The sequence below is a fragment of the Ctenopharyngodon idella genome, chromosome 10 (assembly GCF_019924925.1).
Source record: "Ctenopharyngodon idella isolate HZGC_01 chromosome 10, HZGC01, whole genome shotgun sequence".
NCBI classification, from domain to species: domain Eukaryota; kingdom Metazoa; phylum Chordata; class Actinopteri; order Cypriniformes; family Xenocyprididae; genus Ctenopharyngodon; species Ctenopharyngodon idella.
Genome location: NC_067229.1, coordinates 19,630,059 through 19,654,609, shown reverse-complemented (window position 1 = coordinate 19,654,609; position 24,551 = coordinate 19,630,059). Strand labels below are relative to the sequence as shown.

The 24,551-nt window shown below is 36.3% G+C and overlaps 1 protein-coding gene across 4 annotated transcripts in view; it reads left to right on the top strand.

The window, feature by feature from the left end:
* The window catches only part of LOC127520432 (E3 ubiquitin-protein ligase RNF123), a 169,401-nt gene that overhangs the window by 19,199 nt on the left and 125,651 nt on the right, over positions 1-24,551 (top strand). For all 4 annotated transcript variants that reach the window (XM_051908496.1, XM_051908495.1, XM_051908497.1 and 1 more), the window contains exons 22-31: positions 4,426-4,526; positions 5,822-6,014; positions 6,987-7,132; positions 13,444-13,527; positions 14,089-14,196; positions 14,789-14,966; positions 15,100-15,174; positions 17,835-17,922; positions 18,886-18,973; positions 19,706-19,790. In XM_051908496.1, the coding sequence (XP_051764456.1) occupies positions 4,426-4,526; positions 5,822-6,014; positions 6,987-7,132; positions 13,444-13,527; positions 14,089-14,196; positions 14,789-14,966; positions 15,100-15,174; positions 17,835-17,922; positions 18,886-18,973; positions 19,706-19,790 (1,146 nt within the window). The remainder of the gene's footprint in view (positions 1-4,425; positions 4,527-5,821; positions 6,015-6,986; positions 7,133-13,443; positions 13,528-14,088; positions 14,197-14,788; positions 14,967-15,099; positions 15,175-17,834; positions 17,923-18,885; positions 18,974-19,705; positions 19,791-24,551) is intronic.

The following is a 24,551-nucleotide window of genomic DNA, read 5'->3' as shown; positions in this document are numbered from 1 at the left end:
GGTGTGAAAATTAAATTAAAAGGAACAATTTACATTCCATCCATCCGTCTGTCAATCTGTCCGTCCGTCCATCCATCCATCCATCCGTCCATCTTTCCATCCGTCCATCCAATAATGGTAAACTTAAACAAACCATCCAAACAACTTTGTTTGATTTATGGTCACAATTCGCATTGATGTAAAGCTGTATTTGCAATACAGTGTGACAGAAAACAACAGTGATTTTTCATGCTACACCACTATTTTTGGAAAACGTTCCCAAAACAGCACTATTACTTTCTTGAAAAATGTAGTCAAGGTAAAATTAGTCATTTATGCACCACTGGCATTACCAATTGGAAGAATTATAGTTCATTCAGAAGAAAGTATTTTAACATCCAAAAAGTTTCACACATCACTTTAACTTAGTAATATTGCAAATTTTTGTTAGTTTTTCCTCAACAATACGTATGACAGTATGTAGATAATGAATTGCCTCTTAACTGCATTCAAAAATTCAGACTTTTCACTTTGTAAATTCAGATTTACATTATTTCCTGATCCAGGTCCCCCATACTATACTTATGAATACAAGTGGCAAAATTGCCAGAATAGTAAAACAAATGCGCTATCTGACTATGGCTGCTATTTTTTTTTTTTTTTTTTTTTTAATAGCGTGTTATGATTTGGGACACATGAAATCTGATGTACTATAGAGAACGGATGGTACGCAAATTATGAATCAGCCTAGTATTCACCCATTGTGATTAAAATAGAAGGCGTCTTTGACAATTGTGTTTGTTTATGTGTGTTTCCATTGGTGAAGAGAGGCGAGGCATGCCTTGTCATGTGTCACAACTCTGCTGTACCAAAGTTTGAATTTCATTTATTCTCACTCAGTCTCTCCATTTCTTTTGTCTCCTTAAACACACATCTTCCCTTGGCATTTCCCATTCATTGCCCTCGTTTGATTAAAAGCTGATAATTACATTGTTCCTGTTCCCTGCGTCGTTTCCCCGCTGATTCTGCAGAAACATCTCCTTCTCCCTCTGGCGCCTGATTGAACTCTTGAGGAAACAATCAAAGCCATCTGAGAGTAAAACAAAACTTCAGAAAGGACAAATGAATAATGGTACACACTTGTTGTGTATGTGTTTTTTACAGTGACAGTTTCAAATCAGCAGCTGTTGGTTTTGATTGTCTGAAGAATTTGTGTACAAAATTTGGACCTTGCCATCTGCACTGTATACTGACAATGTTGATTTAGATTTAGCAGCTGATGAGGGCTTTTCCTCCTTGACATATATTACATGATTAGTTTTAATTGTTGATTTTGGCCATCAAACCTTGCAGTGTTTGTTTGCGCTCAATATTATGCAGCCAAATCCACCATCTGCTCCTCATCTTTTTCAGCACAGTATATGTTTCAATTATTTGATAATGCTTCATTATTTCTGGCTTATTATTTGTTCTGACCATAAAGTGCTGCAGGAGTGAGTCCTAAAACCAAGAAACGAATTTTGAACTTCTGGTTACATTGTTCCAAAGTAGATCGAATGTTTTTTTTTTTTTTTTTTTTTTTGTTAAATTCCTGAAATATTTTTTTATGTTTTACCAAAAATGCATCAGTAAAACCTCAGTCGAGTTTTTTTTTTTAAAGCTCTTACGCATCTTGAAAAAGATGGTTGCTAACAAGTGGCTAAATGGGACTAAACGTCATCACGCTGAACAAATAAACTCATCTACTTACTAGTCCACTTTTTCAGACTTATTGCATTTACACTCGCAACTTTCCCAATTAGATGTTAAATAAATATTTAAAGGGTTTTCGGAAACTTAGTAATGGTGACGCTATAGTCTTATAGTCGTTATAGTCTATAAATTCAGCTTTTTACTTCTGCGATTGGATTTAGGTTTCAAAATACAAAAAGGTTGTGTTCATTCCTGAAAATTATTATGATGAACAAAAAGTTTAAGAATCAAACTTTTGTTGATCACAGAATTTATTTTCTGTAATAATCCAAAAGCCTGTTGCTGTTTTGTCGAGGGAACCAGGGTGATGTGAACATACGGGTTGACAGAATCTGACAACAATACGTCATCAGTACAGTGCTTTATTGCCGTTTGTAGAGTTTGGCGAGGTGTGTGATTACTTTTTTGGATGATAAGATGGGCAAAAATCATATGGACTTAATATAAACCAGAATATTATAGTGGCTTGTATGCGGGCTGTTTTTACTCAGGCTAGTAAGCAACTACCTAAAGTAGCAACAACCCAGAACACCTGTATCTTTACATCTATATAATTTTCATCAATATCATCACTGAGCTGTATAATGATTGTGCTTATTGATTGCATAGTATTGATTTAGGTCAAGTATAAAAGTAATCTCCGTCAGTAATGATGATCATAATAATAATAAAAAAATCCCATTAGCCAATTTGACATTTCTCCAGCACATTTTTATTGAACTACACTAAAGCTCTTTCAACTTTTAACCTCAACCTTCTCTAACCAACATCAATTTGAGGCAAAGCCGAGGTGCTCTTTCTTATGGAATGTCTCTCCATACTGACTTCTTCTAATGGCTCCATCACAGTCGTTAGGTGGGAAATGCCGATACTTTTCCCCATAGCAAGCAAGTGGCAGCCGTACTCAGACCCAAGCCAGTTTATTTCTCTCACCGGGTGATTTTTGGCATGTTTGCCAGGTTGCTTACGGAAAATCGTGACTAACTGCTCGAGTGACTCAAATTTACATCTTCTGTGACTGGCAAGTGTACTTTCTGTTCCTAGGTTTTGGGGTGCAATATCCGTTAGATTTATAGACGTGACACTTTTGATGTTTATGGAGTCTGAGATTTATCAACATCAATTGACAGATGGCCAGAGGTCATTCCCACAGGTGTAATGACGGTGCTATATCAGCCTGACACCAAATTAATGAAACCACATCTCTGGGGTTATCCACCCTGTCAAACTTCATCATCTACTTGGTCTTAATTTATGATTCCGTTTGAGATGTCGTACAATAAATTATTAGATTTACTTTTTATGAGATTGTTTAGTGGTCTTGATTGCATAATCATGTCCACCTTATTTGCTGTGGCTCAGTTGATTCTTCACTAAGGAGATTATATGTGTATGTGTATAAAGATGTCGAATTAATAAATCATGAATATATTTTAAATTATTTTAAATTAATTAATTATAATTTCTTTATATTAAAATTACTTTTTAATTATGTATTCTCTCTCTCTCTCTCTCTCTATATATATATTTTATATTGTAAAAAAAAAAATATATGAGTAAAATGTGCTCAGTTGGGCAAACATTGAATTGATTGATTTATAAAATTACAATATCATTATAATATAACATGATTTTAAATTAATTATTTATATTCAAATTTTATGTAATTCTATATAATATAAAATAAATATCATTTTTATTTATTAATTTTATTTTCTATTAAAATCTGCTCAAGGTGGAGAAAATTCAATAAATTATCAATTATTATAAATTAATTTAAATGTAATTATTTATAATTCCTTATTAAACTTAAATTAGATTTAAATTATGCAATATATAATAAAATGTTTTGTTTATTTTATATTTATATATATATATATATATATATATATATAAATTAGATTTAATATGTCATAATAATAAATTACATTTTATTTAATTCTTTTTTTTTTTTGTAAAATCTGGTTGAAAGGGTGAACATTCAAAAGTTGTTTTTATTGTTGAATTTATTTAAAAATTTGGAAAAAAAACATTGCCTTTATCTTTTTAATTCTTTTTTTTTTTTTTTCCCTCCTCCCTAAAATTTTTTAAAACTACCCAATCACACAAACCCTACATGGACTAACAAGGAGGGCAAAGCGGTTACCTTGTAACTAACAATGATAAAAAAATGCATCAATGTCCACATACTTCACTCCTTAACTCACTTAACTCTCAAAGCTATGATGTACCCTTTTCTCTCTCGTTCTCTTCTTCTTTCTGTTTTTTTTCTCTCTCTTGTGAATTACTCCCAAACTGCTTTTACCGCCCCATTTTTCTCACAATTACGCTTCTATTGGACAGCCGGCCTTGAATAACCTTGAAAATGTAGACCTTTGGAGTGAAGTGGAGCCCATATCTCTCCTAAAGCAGTTGTTATAAGCCCTCTGACGTCTTGAAGCAAAGATTTTTTTTTTTATTACTCAGCTGTCCTGAAGAAGACAAATGTGTATTAATAAATAATAGACTGGAGTCTTCATAAAAAGTTGTGAGCTTGTCGTCCTCTGAGATGAGTTATCGAGCGTTGAAATCTGAGTTACACACATTCCCAAAAGCCTCTTTTTGGTGTATTTTACAAACAAATCCAACTTCTTGACTTACTAAGCTGTTTATGCATATTAAACTTGATTGTTTGACAGTTTTGTTGTATTTTAGATGACCTAGCTGCAAAGGCCAACATCATCATAGACCCGGCAGAGATCCAGGCCACCTCTATGGACGACTTGGATGAAGATGAGGAAACCGGAGCTGCCCAGGTGCTTTATTGTCTACCAAGAATTTATTTTAAGAACATATTTTGACATGTAATTTTGTTATGTAATTGTGAGAAAGACAACTATGAAAGCATTTTGAAGTATTCTGGGTTTGAGCTCAACCAAAGCATTTGTGGCATTATGTTTGATTACCAAAAATGGATAATTTTGACAATTTAAAGCAAGCATAAATCTGAGTTATAGTGAGGCACTTAAAGTGGAATTGAATGTTGCCAATCTGTAAACATTAAAATACTATCTGTTTCAATAGCAAAGCCACAAGACATAGACAGTATGTGGGTTAACATGATTTTAATGTAAAAAAAAAAAAAAAAAAATTGCTTACTAACCTTTTTTATGTAAAGTTACATACAGTTTTACTTTGTTTCCATGACAGAAGCAACATAACGTCTAAACTCTAAAATGACTGCATTACACCGTGTCCTAACCTGATGCAAAATGACCACATCTTTTGCATGGTGATCAGATTTTTTTTGTCCTGACCAACCGCGACGGCGATACATTACAATTCTATTTTAGAAACGTTTTCTATTTCTGCGACCACGTGGCTGGAACAGCAACACACAGAGTATGACAATAATAATCTCCGGTTGATTTAATGTTAAAAGAATTTAATGATTTTGCAGGACCTTTACAGCCATACTGAAAGTGATAATAGATTATTCTCCTCAGATCTTGAAAATAAATGTTCATACTGTGAACTCAGTGCGAACAAACAAGTGTATTCTATGCCAAAGATTGTTTTAGTCCCTCAGTAAATATTTTTAAAAATGGTGTAATATGTATGAATTTGATTATGTACTTATCCATTTTGTTGCGAGTGCAGTGTGCTTGCAGAGAGACTCCGCCCTCACGCTTTTCTGATTGGCTGTGATTTTTGATTGATTTTGTTGCGTCTGGTGTGGACAGACAAATTGCTTGTCGCTGGAAACTTATCGCATTACATCTGGTTAGGACACGGTGTAACAATGTGTAGAGCAACTTTTCAGCTCAAACTTTTAACAGAAGAACTCACATTAAGTGCTTTTATAAAATTGTAAGCTTCAAATTTCTGACTAAAATCCTACAAAAATTGGCCCCATTTACTTCCATTGTAAGTGCCTCACGGAAACCTTGTTTTTTTTTTTTTTTTACTTCAACTGAATCACCTTGGGGACATCCAGTGTAGAGCATTTCGTTGATTCATGATGTTTTGTCGAGTTGATCTACTTTTCGTGACATTGCCCTGAATGTTGCAGAGGAATGATATTGTGTGTGCGTGTGTGTGGGAGCTACAGAGACCATCTGGTGCTGTTGCCATGGGTGGCGCTTTGGCCCGACCCAGTTGGTTGAGTTCGCCGACGCTGGGCAGAGCCAACCGCTTCCTCAGCACTGCCGCCGTCAGCCTCATGACCCCTCGACGACCTCTCGCCCCACCCGAGAAGGTCAAAGTTCGCACCCTCGCCGTAGAGCAGAGAACCGAGGAAGACAGTGAGTCCATCTGCAAACTTTTTATACTCTTAAATTGTTTTATTATTATTATATATATGTTTATATTTAATAAATATAATTATAACATACACACATATATATAATATATATTTTATATCATTATGTATATTTTTTTATATATAATTTTATAATAAATACATATTTTATTATTTTGAACATTACATTTTTATTGTACTATATTAAATGTAATTTAAATGGCTTTTTACTATTTTTTTTCTTAATCCCAGTGAAATTATTTATTCTAAAATGAAATATTAATTTACTTGAAGTAAAATTGAGATATTAAGACTTTTCAGAGAATATATTTCCTTAAATAGATTTATTTTTCTTATCTTATTGCCAAATATTTTTTTTCTTGTTTCAAGCTTAAATCTAAAAAAGGAAAGGTTTTTAAACAAGGGGAAAAACTAACTTAAAGATGTATTCTATGAAAACAAATAAACAATGTTTATTAAGATTTGTTTTTAAAGAAAATATATGTAATTAAGTTAATTTCCTACCCCTCTGACGGTAGTTTTTTTCTTGTTTATCATAAATCTAATACATTTTCATTAGGTTTATGCTTACATAAAGAAAGTTTGCCAGTTGGGAAATTGTAATTCAGTATATTCAGATAATTTAGATAAATATCTCAAGTAATAAATCTTATGAAAATTTTTGTTGTTTAAAAGATGTTTTGATATTTTTGCTGGACAACATGACTTAAATACTGATTTAAAAAAAATATAAATACTGATTTTAAAAAAAATCTATATTTTTTGCAATGCATGACAATCTCAATCCACAGCTTCACAGAAAGTCAGATGGAAACTAATTAGCTTAGAAATTAGTCTCTCAAAAAGGGGAAAAATATCATCTACCTCAAGGGGAATATGACTTTTTTTTAACCCCCCCCCCCCCCCCCCCCCCTCCAATTCGCTCTCACCCCCATCTCCCCTCTGCCATCTCTAGTCGAGGGAAGCCATGGTAACGATGGGCTGTTGCTGGGGCGACCGTTAGAAGAGCCTGACCAGCCAATCACAGAAAAGTCCCTGCTGGAGATTCTGGATGGGGTTGTGATGATGTACAATCTGAGCGTTCATCAACAGCTTGGCAAGGTACAGGTCCAAGAGAGCAGAATACGGTGCTTTAGTCACACTAAAGTGTTGAGAGTAAGTGGAAGTTACATGGGGGACAGAGATAACACACAGGGCCTGAGGTCCAGGTTGTGTTATTGACATCTGATGATGCTTGTCTTAACTGTTTTGCCTTTGTGTCATTCTAATGGGTTTGTGAGCCGTCACACATCAATAGCATCTGAATTTGACAGCGTATATACTGTATGAGGTTTAGGAGAAATTACTTTATGATACAGCACAAATCTCACCTAATTGGGCGCATGTCACGAAAACAATCGAAAATTGTGTCGTTCATATTTCACCTCACAATCGAACAAGAAATATTATTATTATTATTATTATTATTATTATTATTATTATTCATTTTTTATAATGCATATCACATTTTTATTTCTGTAGTTTATTGGTATTGTCAAAAAGCAGATATAAAAGCATAATGTATATTAGTTATCAGACATGTAAACACGTCAAAATAATTTGTTTAAAAGTAAATGAAATGAAATGAAACAATGAAACAACATGAAACAAAATAATTTTTGACGTGTTTCACAACCACATGAAACAAAACAACGAAACAAAAAATGTAACGATGAAACGAAACAACAAAATGAAACAATGAAACAAAACAACAAATCTAAATATCAATCAATTTTATTTGATGCAAGGAATAATACACATATTTAGTATTACAGTATATGAAGTTCTGGAGAAAATTCATTTTAGGCATCCCAGGTAAACTTTTAATAATAAAGTTAATAATAATAAAGTTTTCACTAATTTCCACAGATGTGTTAAAATCAAAAATATATATACACTATATTGCCAAATGTATTGGGACACCCCTCCAAATCATTGAATTAGAGCGGAGACTGTGAGCCAGGCCTTCTCGCCAACATCACTGCCTGACCTCACAAATGCGCTTCTAGAAGAATGGTCAAAAATTCCCATAAACACACTCCTAAACCTTGTTGAAAGCCTTCCCAGAAAAGTTGAAGCTGTTATAGCTGCAAAGGGTGGGCCAACTCCATTTTAAACCCTAAAGATTAGGATGGGATGTCATTAAAGTTCATGTGCACGTAAAGGCAGGTGTCCCAAAACTTTTGGCAATATAGTGTATATCAAATATATTTCTTTAATGCAAAATATAAGAATGAATTATTTTCAAGCATTTTGAAGTATTATTTTCAGGACATTTAAGATTCCCTAGACAAATTCTCACTGAAAAGAAATGTAATATTATTTTAATTGTAATATACAATTTTATTTTGTACCGTTAGTTGTACATTATTTAATTTGCAAATTAAATGATTGCACATTAAAAAAAATCTATATAATAATGTATAAAATCATTATATGTATCTCTGATATGTATAAATAGCCTTCATTATCTTTGTGCAAAATACAATTTCTTATTTTTTCTTTTATTTGGAAGTGGAAGAATTCCATGTGGATTCAGCTGAAAAAGTCCACTTTGACTGCAGTGCCAGCTCATCTTGACCGACCCACTCTACGTCTCTGAACTAATAAACGCTTTTGTCGACGTGTCTTTGCTTTCAACAGTGAGTCACTGCTGGGTAATACATGGACTCTGTCCTGCCAGCAGCTGTTTTAATGTTTCACTCTCTCAACAGTGAGGAGAAAAGAGTTAAACATAAAAACTGTGCAGCGCTCAATGGTCGTGAAGTGTATATAATTCATGCTCTCCGTAAAGTGCTTCGCTCAGCAGAATTCTGTTTGACATCCACCTTTGTCTTCCTGTGTGTGCCCTTGTGCTTGAAGAAAAGGGATTTCAATCACTGAGAGTGATTGGTCTCTGTAGTAAAGAGATCCTCACTTTTTCTCTGCCTCTCACTGCTGAATTTTTATGCTTATCTAGTTCTGTTTTTTGTTTTTTGCTTTCCATTGCAGTTCACTCAGAAAAGAAAGGTCTGTTATCATTTCCTCTTGTTCTGATTCTGAGCATACTTTGGCTGGTTCAGTAGAACTTTCCCCACTGAAGGCCATTGAAATGTAGCCATGAATTATACACTATGGGATTTGAGTGTTATGGCAGAGGGAAAGATTTCCTATGAATAATGACTTAAATTTTGTCTGTTTTTCATACAATCCGATCGTATAGCTTCGGAAGACTTGGAGTATGATTCATATGCGCTACTTTTATGGTGCTTTTTAAATCCTTTTGGAGCTTGACAGCTTCTTTTATTGTATGATTTTTTTTATTTTTTTTTATTGGGAGTACTTTAAATGATAGCACAATTTTTCCTTTTTTTTGCGTGAACTTTTCCTTGAAAAAAATCATTCTCTAGAGTCCTTTCTTTTATATATAAAGTTTTGATTAATTTACAGGCAATTTTGTTTCCGAATATGATTGTAAAGAGCCAATCAAATGCATTATTGAAATGGCTGAGAATTGAATGTCAGATTGTGAGCTGTGAGTAATTTATCAAACAAGCTGTCATTCATCAAAAGAATGTGTTGCGTAACTATGGAAACGGGGCATCATCTTGGCTATATTAACAGTGTTACAACATCCAGCATTATAAAAATAAAATGAAAAACATAACGGTGTCATTGAAAAAGCAAAACAATATCATTCAAGATCAAGCTCAATGTAACAGTATTCCTGGGCATGGTCTTTGAATTTATCAGTCACATATATTTCCTAAATAGTTGACTTTGTACTATTTTTTTTATTTTTCTTCTATTAATAATGTTGTTGTTGTTATTCTTATTATTCGTATAAGTTTTGTTGTTGTGCATATTATGTTTTTATTGCTGTAGTTTATTAGTATTGTCAAAAAGTTTATATAAAAGCATAATGAATCAGTGTATATTAGTTATCAGACACTTAAACATTTCAAAATAATCTTGTCATTAAAAAACAAAACAGAACAATGCATGAAAAACAAAACAAAACAGAACAAAGCATAAAACAAAACAGAACAAAGCATAAAAATAGAACAGAATAAAGCATAAATAACCAAAACAGAACATAAAAAACAACTCACAAAGTAAAATAAAACAACACAATAAGCAGAATGATGTATAAAAAGCAAAAAAAAACAAAAAAAAAACAGAACAATGCATAAAAAACAGAATAATGTATAAAAACCAAATCAAAACAGCATTAAAAAACAACAAAGCATAAAAAACAATCAATTTCTATTTCATGCAAGGAATATTACATCTATATATTGCCACATGGAGTTCTGGTGAAATAAAATTGCTTAGGCATCCTATGTAAACTTCTACCTAATTTCCACAAATGTGCAAATTGTAACACGTTTTTTAATAGGTGGTTTGCATGTTTTATAGATACTTTAATTTGAATCTCGCTCGTCACTTGCATTGAGGGTCTGACTACTATTTTTATGATAAAATCATGTATCATGATGTATTATCCTACTTTTTCTTTGTCAAAGCTAAGATTTTTTTCTCACTTGGTGCTTGGTGAGTGTTCATTTTGGACCCTGCTAATTAGTCATTTAGCGAATCCCCTTTGGTCCAAAGTGATTTGCAGAGTCAGTGCCCCAAGAGTAACCTGAGGTTAAGCATCGCTCTCAAGGACGCAGTAGACCACTCCTTGTGGGAATTAAACCTATAACCTAATCTTTAAACACTAGACTACTCCAGCAAGAAGAAAGTTCTGCATTGGTTTGCCCTTTAGTTTACTGAGGTAATTAGTCCCAAGGTTCCTTCCTCCAGGGAGTTTTTCCACTGCTGATGCGAATCACTGCCCCAATGAATCGTTCACTGGGGTTTTTGTAAGACTCTTTTCTTTGTATTTACTTTAGAACTATATCCATTGTGAAAAATGCTGTACAAATAAAATGTAACAAAAATTAAAAGAGACTGCATGGTAAGACAAATTATTTTTGATAAGCAATGCTTTTTGATGTGATCCTTTTGTAATGTACCATGGCTTTGGAAGCGAATTAAAAGTGGCTCAGTTCATGCTGTGATTTCTCTCGAACTCTGTTGGATCCTGATGAGATTTAGTCTGTAGCCTGTCAAGCAAAACTGTCTGATTTGACTTACATGGACTTCATAAAGGCTTTGTTAATTGGCTTGGCACAGTGCCGTCAGGAGACTTGTCTTCATTATTGATATGCAGAAGATTTCAGCCACAGCGTGAAGTATCTCCACCATCATTTCGTCAAGCTCTTATGCGTTTTTTATTTCTCTGAGTTTGAGAGAACTGCCTGACCATAATCTCAATATATATAATCCGCGTCTCATATTTTGGGAACGGCCTAAAGCGGATTCTCAAATGGAAATGAGCTGCATAATAATAAAATTACTTATTTTTCTCAAGTCAGCAGCTTTTTTCCAAAAGCCAAAATATACTCTACAAGAGTTTGTGAACTCTTACACAAATGCTCGTTGCATTCTCAGCATTGCCACAAGGAGCGCTGTTGCAAGTTTAGCATGAACTACTACTTCTGTGGTCAGTTTCAGGTCAACTCTTGTGCACAAATTTTTCTGGGAAACCAAGGGTGCGTCTCAGTCAGCTCCCTGGTTCAGACTGATCAGGGAGTCGGCCATTTTAAGGGCTGTCTCAATCGCAAAAACCGTTAAAACCAGGGAGCTTCGATGCTCACTAAGGAAGTTCTGAAGCGTGAAACATAAATCATGTGAGCCAACTCATTTCACACATTGACACATGATTTTTTAAAAAAATACAAACCATTATTTAATTATATTTCAGCATAAACATCGCTAGACAGGTAATGAACATCATCTAGCTAACAGTATGATGTTGTACAATGAGGATGCTGCGATGCCGCTGGAAATCGAGTCAACAGTATCCCAATGTGTAGTGAGCCAGGGTCCTTACTGTCCTTACCAGTGTCTGAATTTGTGTATATGATATACTGATTCATGACACCGGAAGCTAGGGAGCTGATTGAGATGCACCCCAAGTCACGATTATAATAAGCACTTTCAAAGAATATCTAGATCCTGGATTTGATAGTTTATGAAGTTTGTTGTTTGTCATCTTTAGATGAGGTTTAAGAATTCTGTCTGAGGCTGATATTAGCAAGTAAATGGGACATTTAAACAATTGCTGCATTTTATCAAAGTCCCTATCAGGCAAGTCATTTCACTTGGCAGTTATCTTTGAAAAACCTCTCGGGCAGCTATTCCAGTTGTGGATGTAGATCTCTTTGAATGGGGAAGCATCAAATTCTCCAAAGCTGTTCACCAAGTTTACGATTAAATTTCATATTTAAAATCACCAATGAAATCTGACAACTGTCTCATAAATTTTGTTTCTAAATGCCTATCATGACAAAAAAAAACTAAACAAAACAGAACAAAAAAAAAATGCTTTTTTTAGGCTGGACCATCCAATACGCTTGTGCAGTCCTACTCCTAAGTTTCAAAACACGTCTCAAAACCCTGACATCTCAAAAAACTTCTAAAGGCAGCTGTAGTGACGCGCTGTCTTTACCAATTGCCGATTGGCTCTTTTATTTAGAAGGTGGGACTTGGCGGCACGCCATATTGCACTTTCTCCCATTCATAGTAATATGAGTGCACCATTTTTGTATACCTAAAGTCTTTGTAATGGTTACTTTTCTGAAACGAGTGCTCCTTGATGACGTATGTGGCCGACAAATGCAACCTCTTGAGGACACCAAGAATTAGAGAATTGAGATGACATTCAAAATGCCTAACTTTGATCGGTTTCTGGGTCACAGGCTGGAGGACAGAGGAACGGGGCAACGAGGAAGCATCCATTTGAGTACTGAGAAGCACCCATAGATTCTGAAGGAAATCTTGCTTACCAAGTTAAAATTAGACCAAGATTAAACATTTGAAAGGATCTCTGTTGCCCCCTTGAGTATTGGAGTTTGTTACAGCCACAATAATTCAAGAATGTGTATTGATTAAAACTTAAATGGGTGCTTGCAATGCATTGGCAAAGCATTCACATGTATGTTTGCGTATACTTGACTGCGTATCATAATTTTGTATGTTTCTAGCTTTAATATTTAGATTTGTGTCTTGTAAAAAGACCTCTTTGGCTCTATCAGGAGGGCTTGTGCTCTGTTCAATATTGAAACATGGCCTCTGCCCACAGGATAAGGTCACTGTGGTGATAATTTTCCCCCTACTCCCAAAATTGGTATCTATTTTGAACTCCAGCAGGATGGCTAGCGATTAAGTTGACTTTTAGGAACAAGGGCAATTTTCTGTAGCTATATGCTCACAGTGAATTTGGAAAACGCTGAGTCTAATGCTCTTTGTGTGTGTCTTTGTATTTCTGTTTGTGTTTTCTGCAGATGGTGGTTGTATCAGATGATGTTCACGAATACGCCGTTGCCCTGAAGGACACAGAAGAGAAGATCGCTCGGTGCCCAAGCAGAGTAAGAACAGCATATTAACACTGTAATGTGTATCTATAGGGAAACACATGCGTATGTCTCAACATATATCAGCATATCTATATAAAACTAAACAAAACTGTGAAATACTGTGTTGAACAACCATCAAACAACCACCCAGGACACCCTAGCAACAACTTGTTGTATGTGTACAGCCCTAGATACAACTTAGCAATAGTGGTGCTAAATTATTGTCCTAAAAACCACTTAGAATACAACTCACCCAGAATACCTGAGCATTATGACAGGAGTTCAGCATGGGCTTATGCTTTTTGTCTGTCGCAATTAACATTGCACTATTTATGCTGATTTCTTGATTGAACCAGGTAATAGAACCATACAGTGCTTGTAAATAAACAGCACTTTTAGAGACTGCAATTCATTATTAGTAAAGCTTCACAGTATTTTTCTTTTAATAATTTACACTTTTTGCTTTTATTATTTTTTTTGTATTAAAATGGCGAAAGTATTTTATTAGTATACTCTCTATTATGCTCTCTATTTTATTAGTATTATATTTGATTATTTTATTTTGTGTGGCAGAGGCCAGATATTCTAGAAGAGTTGCAGAAAAGCCAAAAAGTGTTTGCTGAAAAGCTGAACCACCTGAGTCGTAGACTGGCCTGGATCAATGCCACCATCTACTCCAAGGTACTGCTGATGGCACTAGCCAAAAACTGAGGAAACATAGGGTGAACCAACTGTCTCACTAATTTTAAGCTGTGTCATTTTTGTATATACAGCATGGGATATAAATTTAATGTTGAAATGCCCAAGACTGTCAGGGGTTTACGTTTACAATGTGCCCCATGAACGGCAGACATTAGAGCAGAAGGGCATTTCTGGTAAAAGGATAGCCAATAGCAGATGTAATTTGCATATAAGAAAGCCTTTAAAGATACAGAGGCAAAAATGTTAATTCAGGGGTGTCCAATCCTGCTCCTCCTCATTTACTCACTCTCAGTTTGTTCCAAACCTGTCAATGGCTACCGTCAATTGTCTGGTTACCATCATTCTTTAAAATATCTTCTTTTGTGTTCAGCAGAAGAAAGAAAGTCATGCAGGTTTGGAACTACTTGAGGGTGAGTAAATGATGACAAAATTTTCATTTTTGGGTGGACTATCCCTTTAATTCTATGGTTCAGAGAGAGGCATTGCCTGCAGTTTTTTGGATTTTCTGAAAAAAGTTTAGTTGGAAGCATGTGTTTATCCTGATTTATTCAAATAATATTTGTGAATGTAGGATAAGATGCTGGACGTATACTGGCTCCTTCGAGTGTGCATCCGTACCATCGAGCATGCGGACAGCACAGGTTCCCTGTTCGCATTCATGCCCGAATTCTACCTCAACGTGGCCATGAACAGTTACAGCGCCCTCAAAAACTACTTCAGCCCCTCCAACTGCATGGAAGAACTTCCAGGTCACTGTCAGTTATTACCCTTAACAACTGCTTCTAGTGCAAGAATTTTAAAGATTCTCAAATGTAATTTGAATCTGAACTTTGACCTTTCCAGAGCACACTTATTCTTTTGTGTCATGTTTATCACTCTCAGGTTATGAAGACACGCTCGCGCAGCTCGCAGCCATTCTCGCCAAACACTTTGCAGATCCACGCATCGTTGGGACGGGTAAGAACCTCTGCCTTCTGCCGACATATACAGATATACACCGATCAAGCATAACAGTATGGCCAGTAACAGGTGAAGTGAATAACACTGATTGGGTCCTGCCATCCATGTGGATGTTACTTTGACACGTACCAACTACCTCAGCATTGTTGCAGACCATGAACACCCTTTCATGGAAATGGTATTCCCTGGTAGCTGTGGCCTCTTTCAGCAGGATAATGCGCCCTGCCACAAAGCAAAAAATGGTTCAGGAATTGTTTGAGGAGCACAGCAATGATTTTGAGATGTTGACTTGGCCTCCAAATTCCCAAGATCTCAATCCAATCGAGTATCTGTGGGATGTGCTGAACAAACAAGTCCGATCCATGGAGGCCCACCTCGCAACTTACAGGACTTAAAGGATCTGCTGCTAACATCTTGGAGCCAGATACCACAGCACACCTTCAGGGGTCTAGTGGAGTCCATGCCTCGACGGGTCAGGGCTGTTTTGGCAGCAAAAGGGGGACCAACACAATATTAGGAAGGTGGTCATAATGTTATGCCTGATCGGTGTACATGCTATTTGCTTTGACTAATTCTTATCTATTTATTCATCCATCCATTCATCCATCCACCCATCCGTTGGTCCATCCATCCATCCTTCAATCCACCTGTCCATCCTTTCATCCATCCTTCTATCTGTCCGTTTGTCCATCCATCCATCCATTCGACAGTCTATTCTTCAGTCTGTACGCCCATCCGTCCATTCGACAGTTTTTTCCATTTATCCATCCACCCACCCTTCGGTCAGTCCGTCCATCGGTCTATCCCCCGTCGGCCATCCATCATCCATCCATCCATCCATCCATCCATCTGTCAGTTCATCTGTGCATCAGACAGTCTATTTATCCATTTATCCATCCACCCACCCTTCGGTCAGTCCGTCCATCGGTCTATCTCCCGTCGGCCATCCATCCATCCGGCCATCCGTCCATCCATCCATCCATCCATCCATCCATCCATCCATCCATCCATTCATCTGTGCATCAGACAGTCTATTTATCCAATTATCCATCCACCCACCCTTCGGTCAGTCCGTCCATCGGTCTATCCCCCATCGGCCATCCATCCATCCATCCATCCATCCATCCATCCATCCATCCATCTACCCACCCACCTACCCTTCAGTCTGTCCATCCATCCATCCATCCATCCATCCATCCACCTACTCACCTACCCTTCGGTCTGTCCATCCATCCATCCATCCATCGTCACTGTTCTATCCATCCATCCATCCATCCATCCATTCATCCATCCATCTACCCACCCACCTACCCTTCGGTCTGTCTGTCCATCCATCCATCCATCCATCCATCGCCCGTCCATCCATCCATCCATCCATCCATCCATCCATCCGTCCATCAGTCCATCTGTGCATCAGACAGTCTATTTTTCCATCCATCCATTAATCCATCTACCCACCCACCTACCCTTCGGTCTGTCCATCCATCCATCCGTCCATCATTATTCTATCCATCCATCCATCGTCTGTCTGTCCGTCCGTCCGTCAGTCCATCTGTGCATCAGACAGTCTATTTTTCAATCCATCAATCTACAGTATCACCTGTCCGTCCATCCCTCTGTCAATCCATCCAACCCTCCTATAATCTGTTTATTTTCCATTCATCTATTCTTCCATCCTACAGTCTATTCATTTTTCTGTTGTCCATCCAATCCCTGCCATCTATCTTTCCATCCTACCTGCCTCTGTTAATATTCTGTTCCTGATAATTGCAGATAAAAGCGGCCCAAAAATACATAGAATAATCAATTCGTTGGCTGTTTTAATGGGAATTCTTTAACCTAATATAGCCGTTGGCTTGTACCGTTCATCACATTGGTTCATTTCTCACGTAAAGGTATAATTAAAAGCTTCCTCTCTCAGCTCTCAGGCAACATGAAGTCATTTGCGTGATGAGTGGTAGCCGCAGTATTTTCTTAATCCTGTTTAAGGTTAGGAATATGAAATACTCACGACTCCTCAATCATGAGAGATGTGCTATGCAAATGAACAGATGTTATTAGACACGACCCATTTGTTTAAATTTCATTTCAGCCTAAAGCAGCCTTTTTATTATGTTCGCACTCTGTTATGCTGATGTATTATTATTATTATTTTTTTTGTTTGCATATTTATCTTGTTTTCTGTGGGGTCTGTTACCAAATACTTCATTTCTAACAACGGTTGTTGCACGGTCTGTTTTTAATATGGATTAGTTTTACATTTCAGCTGGCTTTTTATATCTGAATAGCTTTTCTTTTGTTGCCATGTCTAGTGATTAAATTATTTTTTATTTTTTGCCTCTTTGTTTTGATCAAGGACTTTTTTCTCAACAAAGGGAAACTGAGGTGTTAGGAAGTCATTGAAGCTTCTTGTTTCATTTAAAATAATAGAAGTGAATGCAAATAGATACAACAATCATGCATGCAAATGCAAGAAAGAATACCTTTTTAAAGATGATGTGAATTGCCACTTGCATTTGCATTCCCCTTTAAAAACGAATTCCCATTTTATTTGTGTAGCATATTTTAGAGTAAACCAGGATATACAGAGTGGGACTAGATTCAGTTTACAATGAATTGATTGAATCATTTTCTTCCTACTTAAATTTCCTTCACAGATATCAAAGATTCATTGATGCAGGCTTTGGCCAGTTATGTTTGTTACCCACAATCCCTGCGTGCTGTCGAGAGGATCCCAGAAGACCAGTAAGTGCTTAAGCCCAAGTTCTCATTAAAATGCAGTGATTATTCTGTTTTTTGTTAATGCATTACTTGTTTTCATTTCTCCTTAGGCCAAAAACTTTCTCTGTGCACGTTTGCAAATGATGAAGTGAATGATAACATACTGTTAGTGTACAGTCCTATGTAAATTTAAAGTATGTTTTTGGGTTAAACAGGATGTCATTTGGGTAGCTAGCTAAAAAAGTGCCACCATGGCACTACTTTTGTATTGTTTTGTTCTTTTTTTTTTCTTCTTTTTTGATGGTTTTGTTCTTTGTTTTTAAGAATTTTGTTTTGTTTTTAATGGTTTTGTTTTGTTCTTTTGTTTTTCTTTGTTTGATGGTTGGAGGTTTTGTATTGTTTTTGATGGTTTTGTTTTGCTTTGTTTTTGGTGGTTTTGTTTTTAATTAGTTTTTGATGGTTTAGTTTTGCTTTGTTTTGGAAGGTTAGTTTTGTTTTTGATGGTTTTGTTTTGCACTTTTGTTTGGTTAAAGGTTTTGTATTGTTTTTGATGGTTTTGATTTGTTTTTGATTAGTTTTTGATGGTTTAGTTTTTTTTTTTTTTCTTTTGTTTTAGGAGATTAGTTTTGTTCTTTTGTTTGGTTTTTGATGGTTTAATGGGTTTGTTTGGGTTTTGATGGCTTGTTTTTGTTTGTTTTTGTTTTGAAACACATTATATCAATCTGGTAACTTGGAAATTATGCCCAATCATGAAAGACCTGTGCAACCTGGTTCCTAAAGATTGCATAAAATCAGCCAATTAGAGTGAAGCTTGCTGTTTTGAGAAAGCTCCTGCAGATGCATGTGCAATGTGCATCAGACAATCTAATTTTCTTGTATAATGTCTTTTTTCTTTGGTTTGGTATTTTGTTTGTCTTTGTGCATTTTCATTTCTATTTCTTTTTTTTTTTTTTATTTGTATAATAATCATGATGTAATATCTCTCAGGCGAATGGCTATGATGAGGAACTTACTGGCTCCATATGAACAGAGACCTTGGGCTCAGACCAACTGGATCCTGGTTCGTCTTTGGAGGGTACGCTGCATTTCTTTTACTGCCTCACGCAATCCTCCCCCCACCCCCATTCCACTCACTTCTTTCTTTTTATCTTCTACCCCCATGCCATTATATTCCAGCTCAGAATAGGTGCATTATATCAGAGCCATTATGCAGCATAATGCATATGGCTGTTTCCATTCAACATTATGAAATGGGCCTGACAAACCAGCTACTCCCATTTAGTTGTTTAACATTTATTATGCTTTCAGTGGCAAAAAAAATAGTTTAATTATTTTGTATCTCTTAAAGAAAGCATTATTGAGTTTATTCATCCGCAAATGTTCCTCTGTTCTTGATAATTTTAAGAGTTTATCGGAGTATTATTCTGCTGTTGTCATTTTAATTCATGATAAAAATCACAGATCATTGGCCAGAAAAGACTGTGTCTTTCCATTAGCCCTTTTAGGCCACACACACAGGCTAAAACAGGTTGCCAACTCTTCTGAGTTATTAAACCTCTTCTGTACACACTTTTTAGCGCTAATCCGCTAACCATGGGTTAATGTAGTCATAGGTTATTTAAAGCAGCTTCATTATTTACATGAGTGACAGTTGCATTCTACAATAATTTTATTCCTGGCCATACTGAACAACCAGTTCAAACTGTTTAGACCTTAAAAAAATGCATAAAAACATTTGAATGCTGTTGTCACTCCCATAACTTTGCAGTCTGTACGTGGTCTTATATTTTATTCCTCCTGTCTACAGGGTTGTGGCTTTGGCTACAGGTACACACGTCTGCCTCATCTGCTCAAGACCAAACCGGAGGACGCCAACCTGCCCAGCCTGCAAAGTGAGTGACTGGCCTGTCTTCCTCCCTCTTTATTTTCAGCCCATCTTCAAACTTTACTGTTTTTCTGAAAACTTATTCTTTACTTTTCTGTACTCTTTTATTTTTGTGTCAATCTCTCAGTCTCAGTCATATATCTCTCTCTCTCTCTCTCTGGCTTTCTCTCTTCCTATTGTCTTTATAGTTATTATATAATTTGATATTAATAACATGCTTTGTAAAGATTAAATAATTGTAATATAATAAGGAGTTTGGGTAACACTTTAGTTTAGGGTCCAATTCTCACTATTATCTAGTTGCTTATTAGCATGCATATTACTAGGATATTGGCTGTTTATTAGTACTTACAAAGCACATATTAATGCCTTATTCTGCATGACCATATTCTACATCCCTTACTCATACCAATACCTAAACTTAACAATTACCTTACTAACTATTAATAAGCAGTAATTAGCAGTTTATTGAGGCAAAAGTCATAGTTAATAGTTAATAGTGAGAACTGGACCCAAAACTAAAGTTCGACTGGAGTTTTAATTGATTAAAAATGTAATCAAATCAATGATTAATTAACTGAATTAATCTCAATTAATTGCATATATCAATATTTGAAGAAAAGCCCCCAAATGAAGATCATTCAAAGGCATTATATTGAATAGGATGAATGCATTGAATAGACAAAAAGTGACTTTAGAAGTATATGCTAATAGGATCTCTCTGAGTCTGTCACAATAAAATCACTTTTATTGATGTTCCACAATGCTTTCCCAATCAAAACCCAGAACACACTAGATGCAGTGACTCATTTATATTTACAATAAGCAGTCAAAGCACAAACACTCAAGAGTCATTAATCATCCTAACCACCTTATAAACAGTAATATCAATCATTAAAATGATTTTCTGCTTGTTATTTTTATTAGAAATTTCCTTGAATGATGTCAGCTTCTTAGAGTAGGTTTGTTAGATCCTTTGCTAGGCATACCAATACTAATATCAAGTTACCATAGCCTTACTGTTGTAACTAACTGATATATGTATGTATGTACATATGTATTTCTTTGTTTGTTTGTTCATTTATTTACTTATAACATTTTTTTATTTTATTTGTTTATAACATTTATTCAATTAAAAAATTGGTAAGCGCTTTGCAGATTTTGCAAATTTTCGCTAGTTTGGGGCCAAATGTTGGCTTATAGTTATTGATAAACTTTTATTTTTATATTTCCATAGATTATATACTTATATACCATTCATAATAATAATATTTACACTTTATTACAATATTGTGGCAGCAGGATTAAATGATTGAGCTTGATGAATGCAGTCAACACTACGTATTTATTTCATGTCTTGCTGTAGAAAGGGTCCAAATGATGTCATTTCTGTCTGGGTATCACAACAGAATGTTCCAGTTTTAACATCCCCTAACAGGGTTGCAATCAAATTAATTGAATATCATTTCAGCAGAGTATTTACAAAAGCTGCATGCACAATTGAGTGAGTGGACAGTAAGATTACTATCAGTAAGATTACTAAGATTACTGTAAGATTACTATCTGTTTACTATCTGTCTTGGCATTCATTTAACGTCAAATGATGTTTGTTTAACGTCAAATGATGTTTGTTCTGCATCTGCATCCCCACTGACATTATTAGGAGGTTTTGATATATAATGTACAGATGCTGTGATTTTACTAGAGCGGCTGTGACATCATGCTGTTCTTCTGTGTGACTGTAAAAAGTCTCCTTGCTTCTAACTCATTAAAGTCAAACTTTGCACCTTCATGTGCACACACAGTCTTTGAGGACGTGACTGTTCACTCGTCTGTTGTTTTTTCAGCAGCCTGTCTGATCAATACTTTTTAAGAGACGATCCATTAAGAGATATTCCCCTTATCAATTTACTTTAAAGCTGTATACTCTGAATTTAATCACTCACAGTCCACTTCCAGCCTATTTTTTGATTACATAAAAGATGACCCGCTCAGTGTATTGGCAGGTCCTTCAGGCAACAGTAATTCTGGATGGTAAAAACATGTGAAATGACGTCTTGCAAGTCTCTTGTTGCTTTTAAAGGTCAACATGAAACATTCACGACCGATTTTTACTTCGGTAATGTGACTTATTTCAGAGGGAAACGGGATGTTCAATAAAAAAACGTGTACTGCGGGATTCAATGTTAGCTATTAGGAATTGATTGGATTGCCAGAAGGGTTGATTTGCATACCAGAAGAGAGGCTAGTAGTGCTTAATCAAGAGGCCAATGCTTAGCTGAGGGAATAAATTGTAAAGTTGTCTTTGTGAATGGACACTTGTCTTGACACTTGTCTTGTATGTGATACATGAATTCCTTCCCTGGTCTGATGAGTCTTGTCTCAATGCTAATTCCATCTTTTTTTCCACTCTCATTTGCATGACATCCAGGGGATTTGTCAATTGCTAGCTTTCAAAGTAAGTTTTGTTCCCATTTGGTAGTTTTCACCTTTTGCTGACCCTTATTAAACACTATCCTAAGTGCCAGTCTGCTGTGATGTAGCCTCACTGACTGACGCAAGCCTAAATCTGGCTCAGAGCAGACTGATTTGTGTTTAGGATTGTGTCCACATGACCATTTACCCAGTCTTAAAACTAGTTATTGTGCTGTTCTGTGCCATTTTTCAAGTTTAGCCCAATTTTGTCATGTTTGCTCCCTCAGTCCCTTCTAGCTATGTCTTGTCCTTGCCAGTAGTTGGCTGTTTTTTCCCCTCAGTAATTGTGCCAATTATCATGTGATTAATGTGTCACCTCTGTGTCCTACTTACTCCAAATTATTAGTTAATTATGCTGCTTAAAATGCTGGCCACAGTCCAAATTCAAACATTTATCAGAATCAACATTTGGTTAAAAATATACTGGTAATATACTGGTAACTTTCGTTAGTCTTACAAAAATTTACAGTGTCCACCTAAACATCGAAGTTAACTAGTTGACTTAGTGATCTGGTTGCAGTAGTTCTCTGGTGGCAAGATAATCATTGAATAACAACCAAATCTTGTATGTTTCTCACCCAAAGCTATGATTTCAGAAGAATTAAGCACACAAATCGTGGACTACTTTTATGGTGGTTTCTCATCTTTTTTTGGAGCTTTAAAGCTCCTGTGCTCAATTGTAATTGCATGAAAAAGAGCGACCAACACATTTGGCAAAATGTATCCTTTTATTTCATGGAAGATAAATCAATGCAGGCTTGAATTGACATAAGGGTGAAGTAATCTTTTGAAGGTTTTCCTATCCATTTTGTTTATCGAATCCTACCTTAAAGCAATTTCAAATTGAATTGACTCCGCTGTAACCGAGTGATTGCTTGCCTCTCAATGCCTGGAGTTCTGAAACGTGCGTGCCATGCCATAGCTGCCTACTACCTTGTCTCGCTTATGGCCTTTCTTTCTATGTTTATTCCTCCCTTATTGCCCCCGAGCCCTTATTTTCCAAGCTGCCACTTACATGGACTTCATCTAATTAAACATAAAGGTTGCATCTCTATCAGAGAGCTGCACCTCAGCGTCTAATGATTAGCTTTATTTAGAGCTTTTTTGCCATTGCTTGCTCTTGCTTTTAACACTGTGCTCAAAGGCTTTTAGTGTGTTTGCGATCGCTGTACTTTTCCAGATAAGGTATTAAATTACCCAGTGTCCTCTTTGTGTGCATATAACGAGAGAGAGTGCCCTTTCAGTGTTCTCCAGATGTGGTCAGATAGCAGTAATAGAATGGCAAGGGGGCTGGGGCGATGTTTTCCCATCATCCCTTTGTTTTGTTGTTTCATTACTTTGTTATTTGGTGTCGTCATTCTGTTCTAATGTAATGTGCAGATCTGATTGTTTCCCTTCTCATACGTACATGCCGGAATGGTATTTGCCATTATCTCATTGAGTAAACAGGGTTGTGGGCTGAATGAAAAAGGTGGAGTTTTCATGGAAACATTTGCTTCAAGGTGTTCTCATGTGATCTGAGGGTATTATGGCTAGATGGACAGACCTTTTGTAATATTGATTGTGATGGAACGACCGCCCCCTCCTCACACCAGCACCCTTTGATTGCCTCTCCTAGGACAGAAGCACAATCACGATCCCTGTTGGGCAGCGGTGATGAGGCATACCTGACAGGCGCCTCGTCACTACTGCCTTTAAAATACAGAGCATGGCTCTCCTCAAGAGACCAAACTTTTCCCCAGTGCATACTTGATGGTTTCCCCGTAGTCCAGGAAAGGAGCGGGAAGGGAATCCCATGGCACCAGAAGTAGTCACCTTACCTGCTTTCCAAGACCAAGGTACACATTGCAGCTGACCGACCAAGACTCGGTTGTGTGATGAGGTGTAGCTGAAGTTTTCTAATGCCTCATCACTGCTGCCTTTAAATACAGAGAATGTCTGCCCTAGAGAGCCCAATCTCTTCCCCAGTGCAAGAGAATCCCTTGACACCAGAAGTAGAGTCGGTTTACTTGCTTTCCAAGACAAGCTACGCTTTGCATCTGACTGACCAAGAAGCCGGCCATGTGATGAGGTGCAGTTGAAGTTAACATCGCCTTGTCACTACTGCCTTTAAATGCAGAGCATGTCTTTCCTTGAGAGACTGGTCTCAATGATGCACAACAGTGTCCCTGTAGGTTCAAGAAGGGAGCTGGCAGTGAATCCTACACTACCAGAGGTAGAGTTGCCACACCAAGTCTCCGACCGACTGGCTTACTTTCCTTGAAGCCAAGTTGTCACACTCTCAGAAGAAATG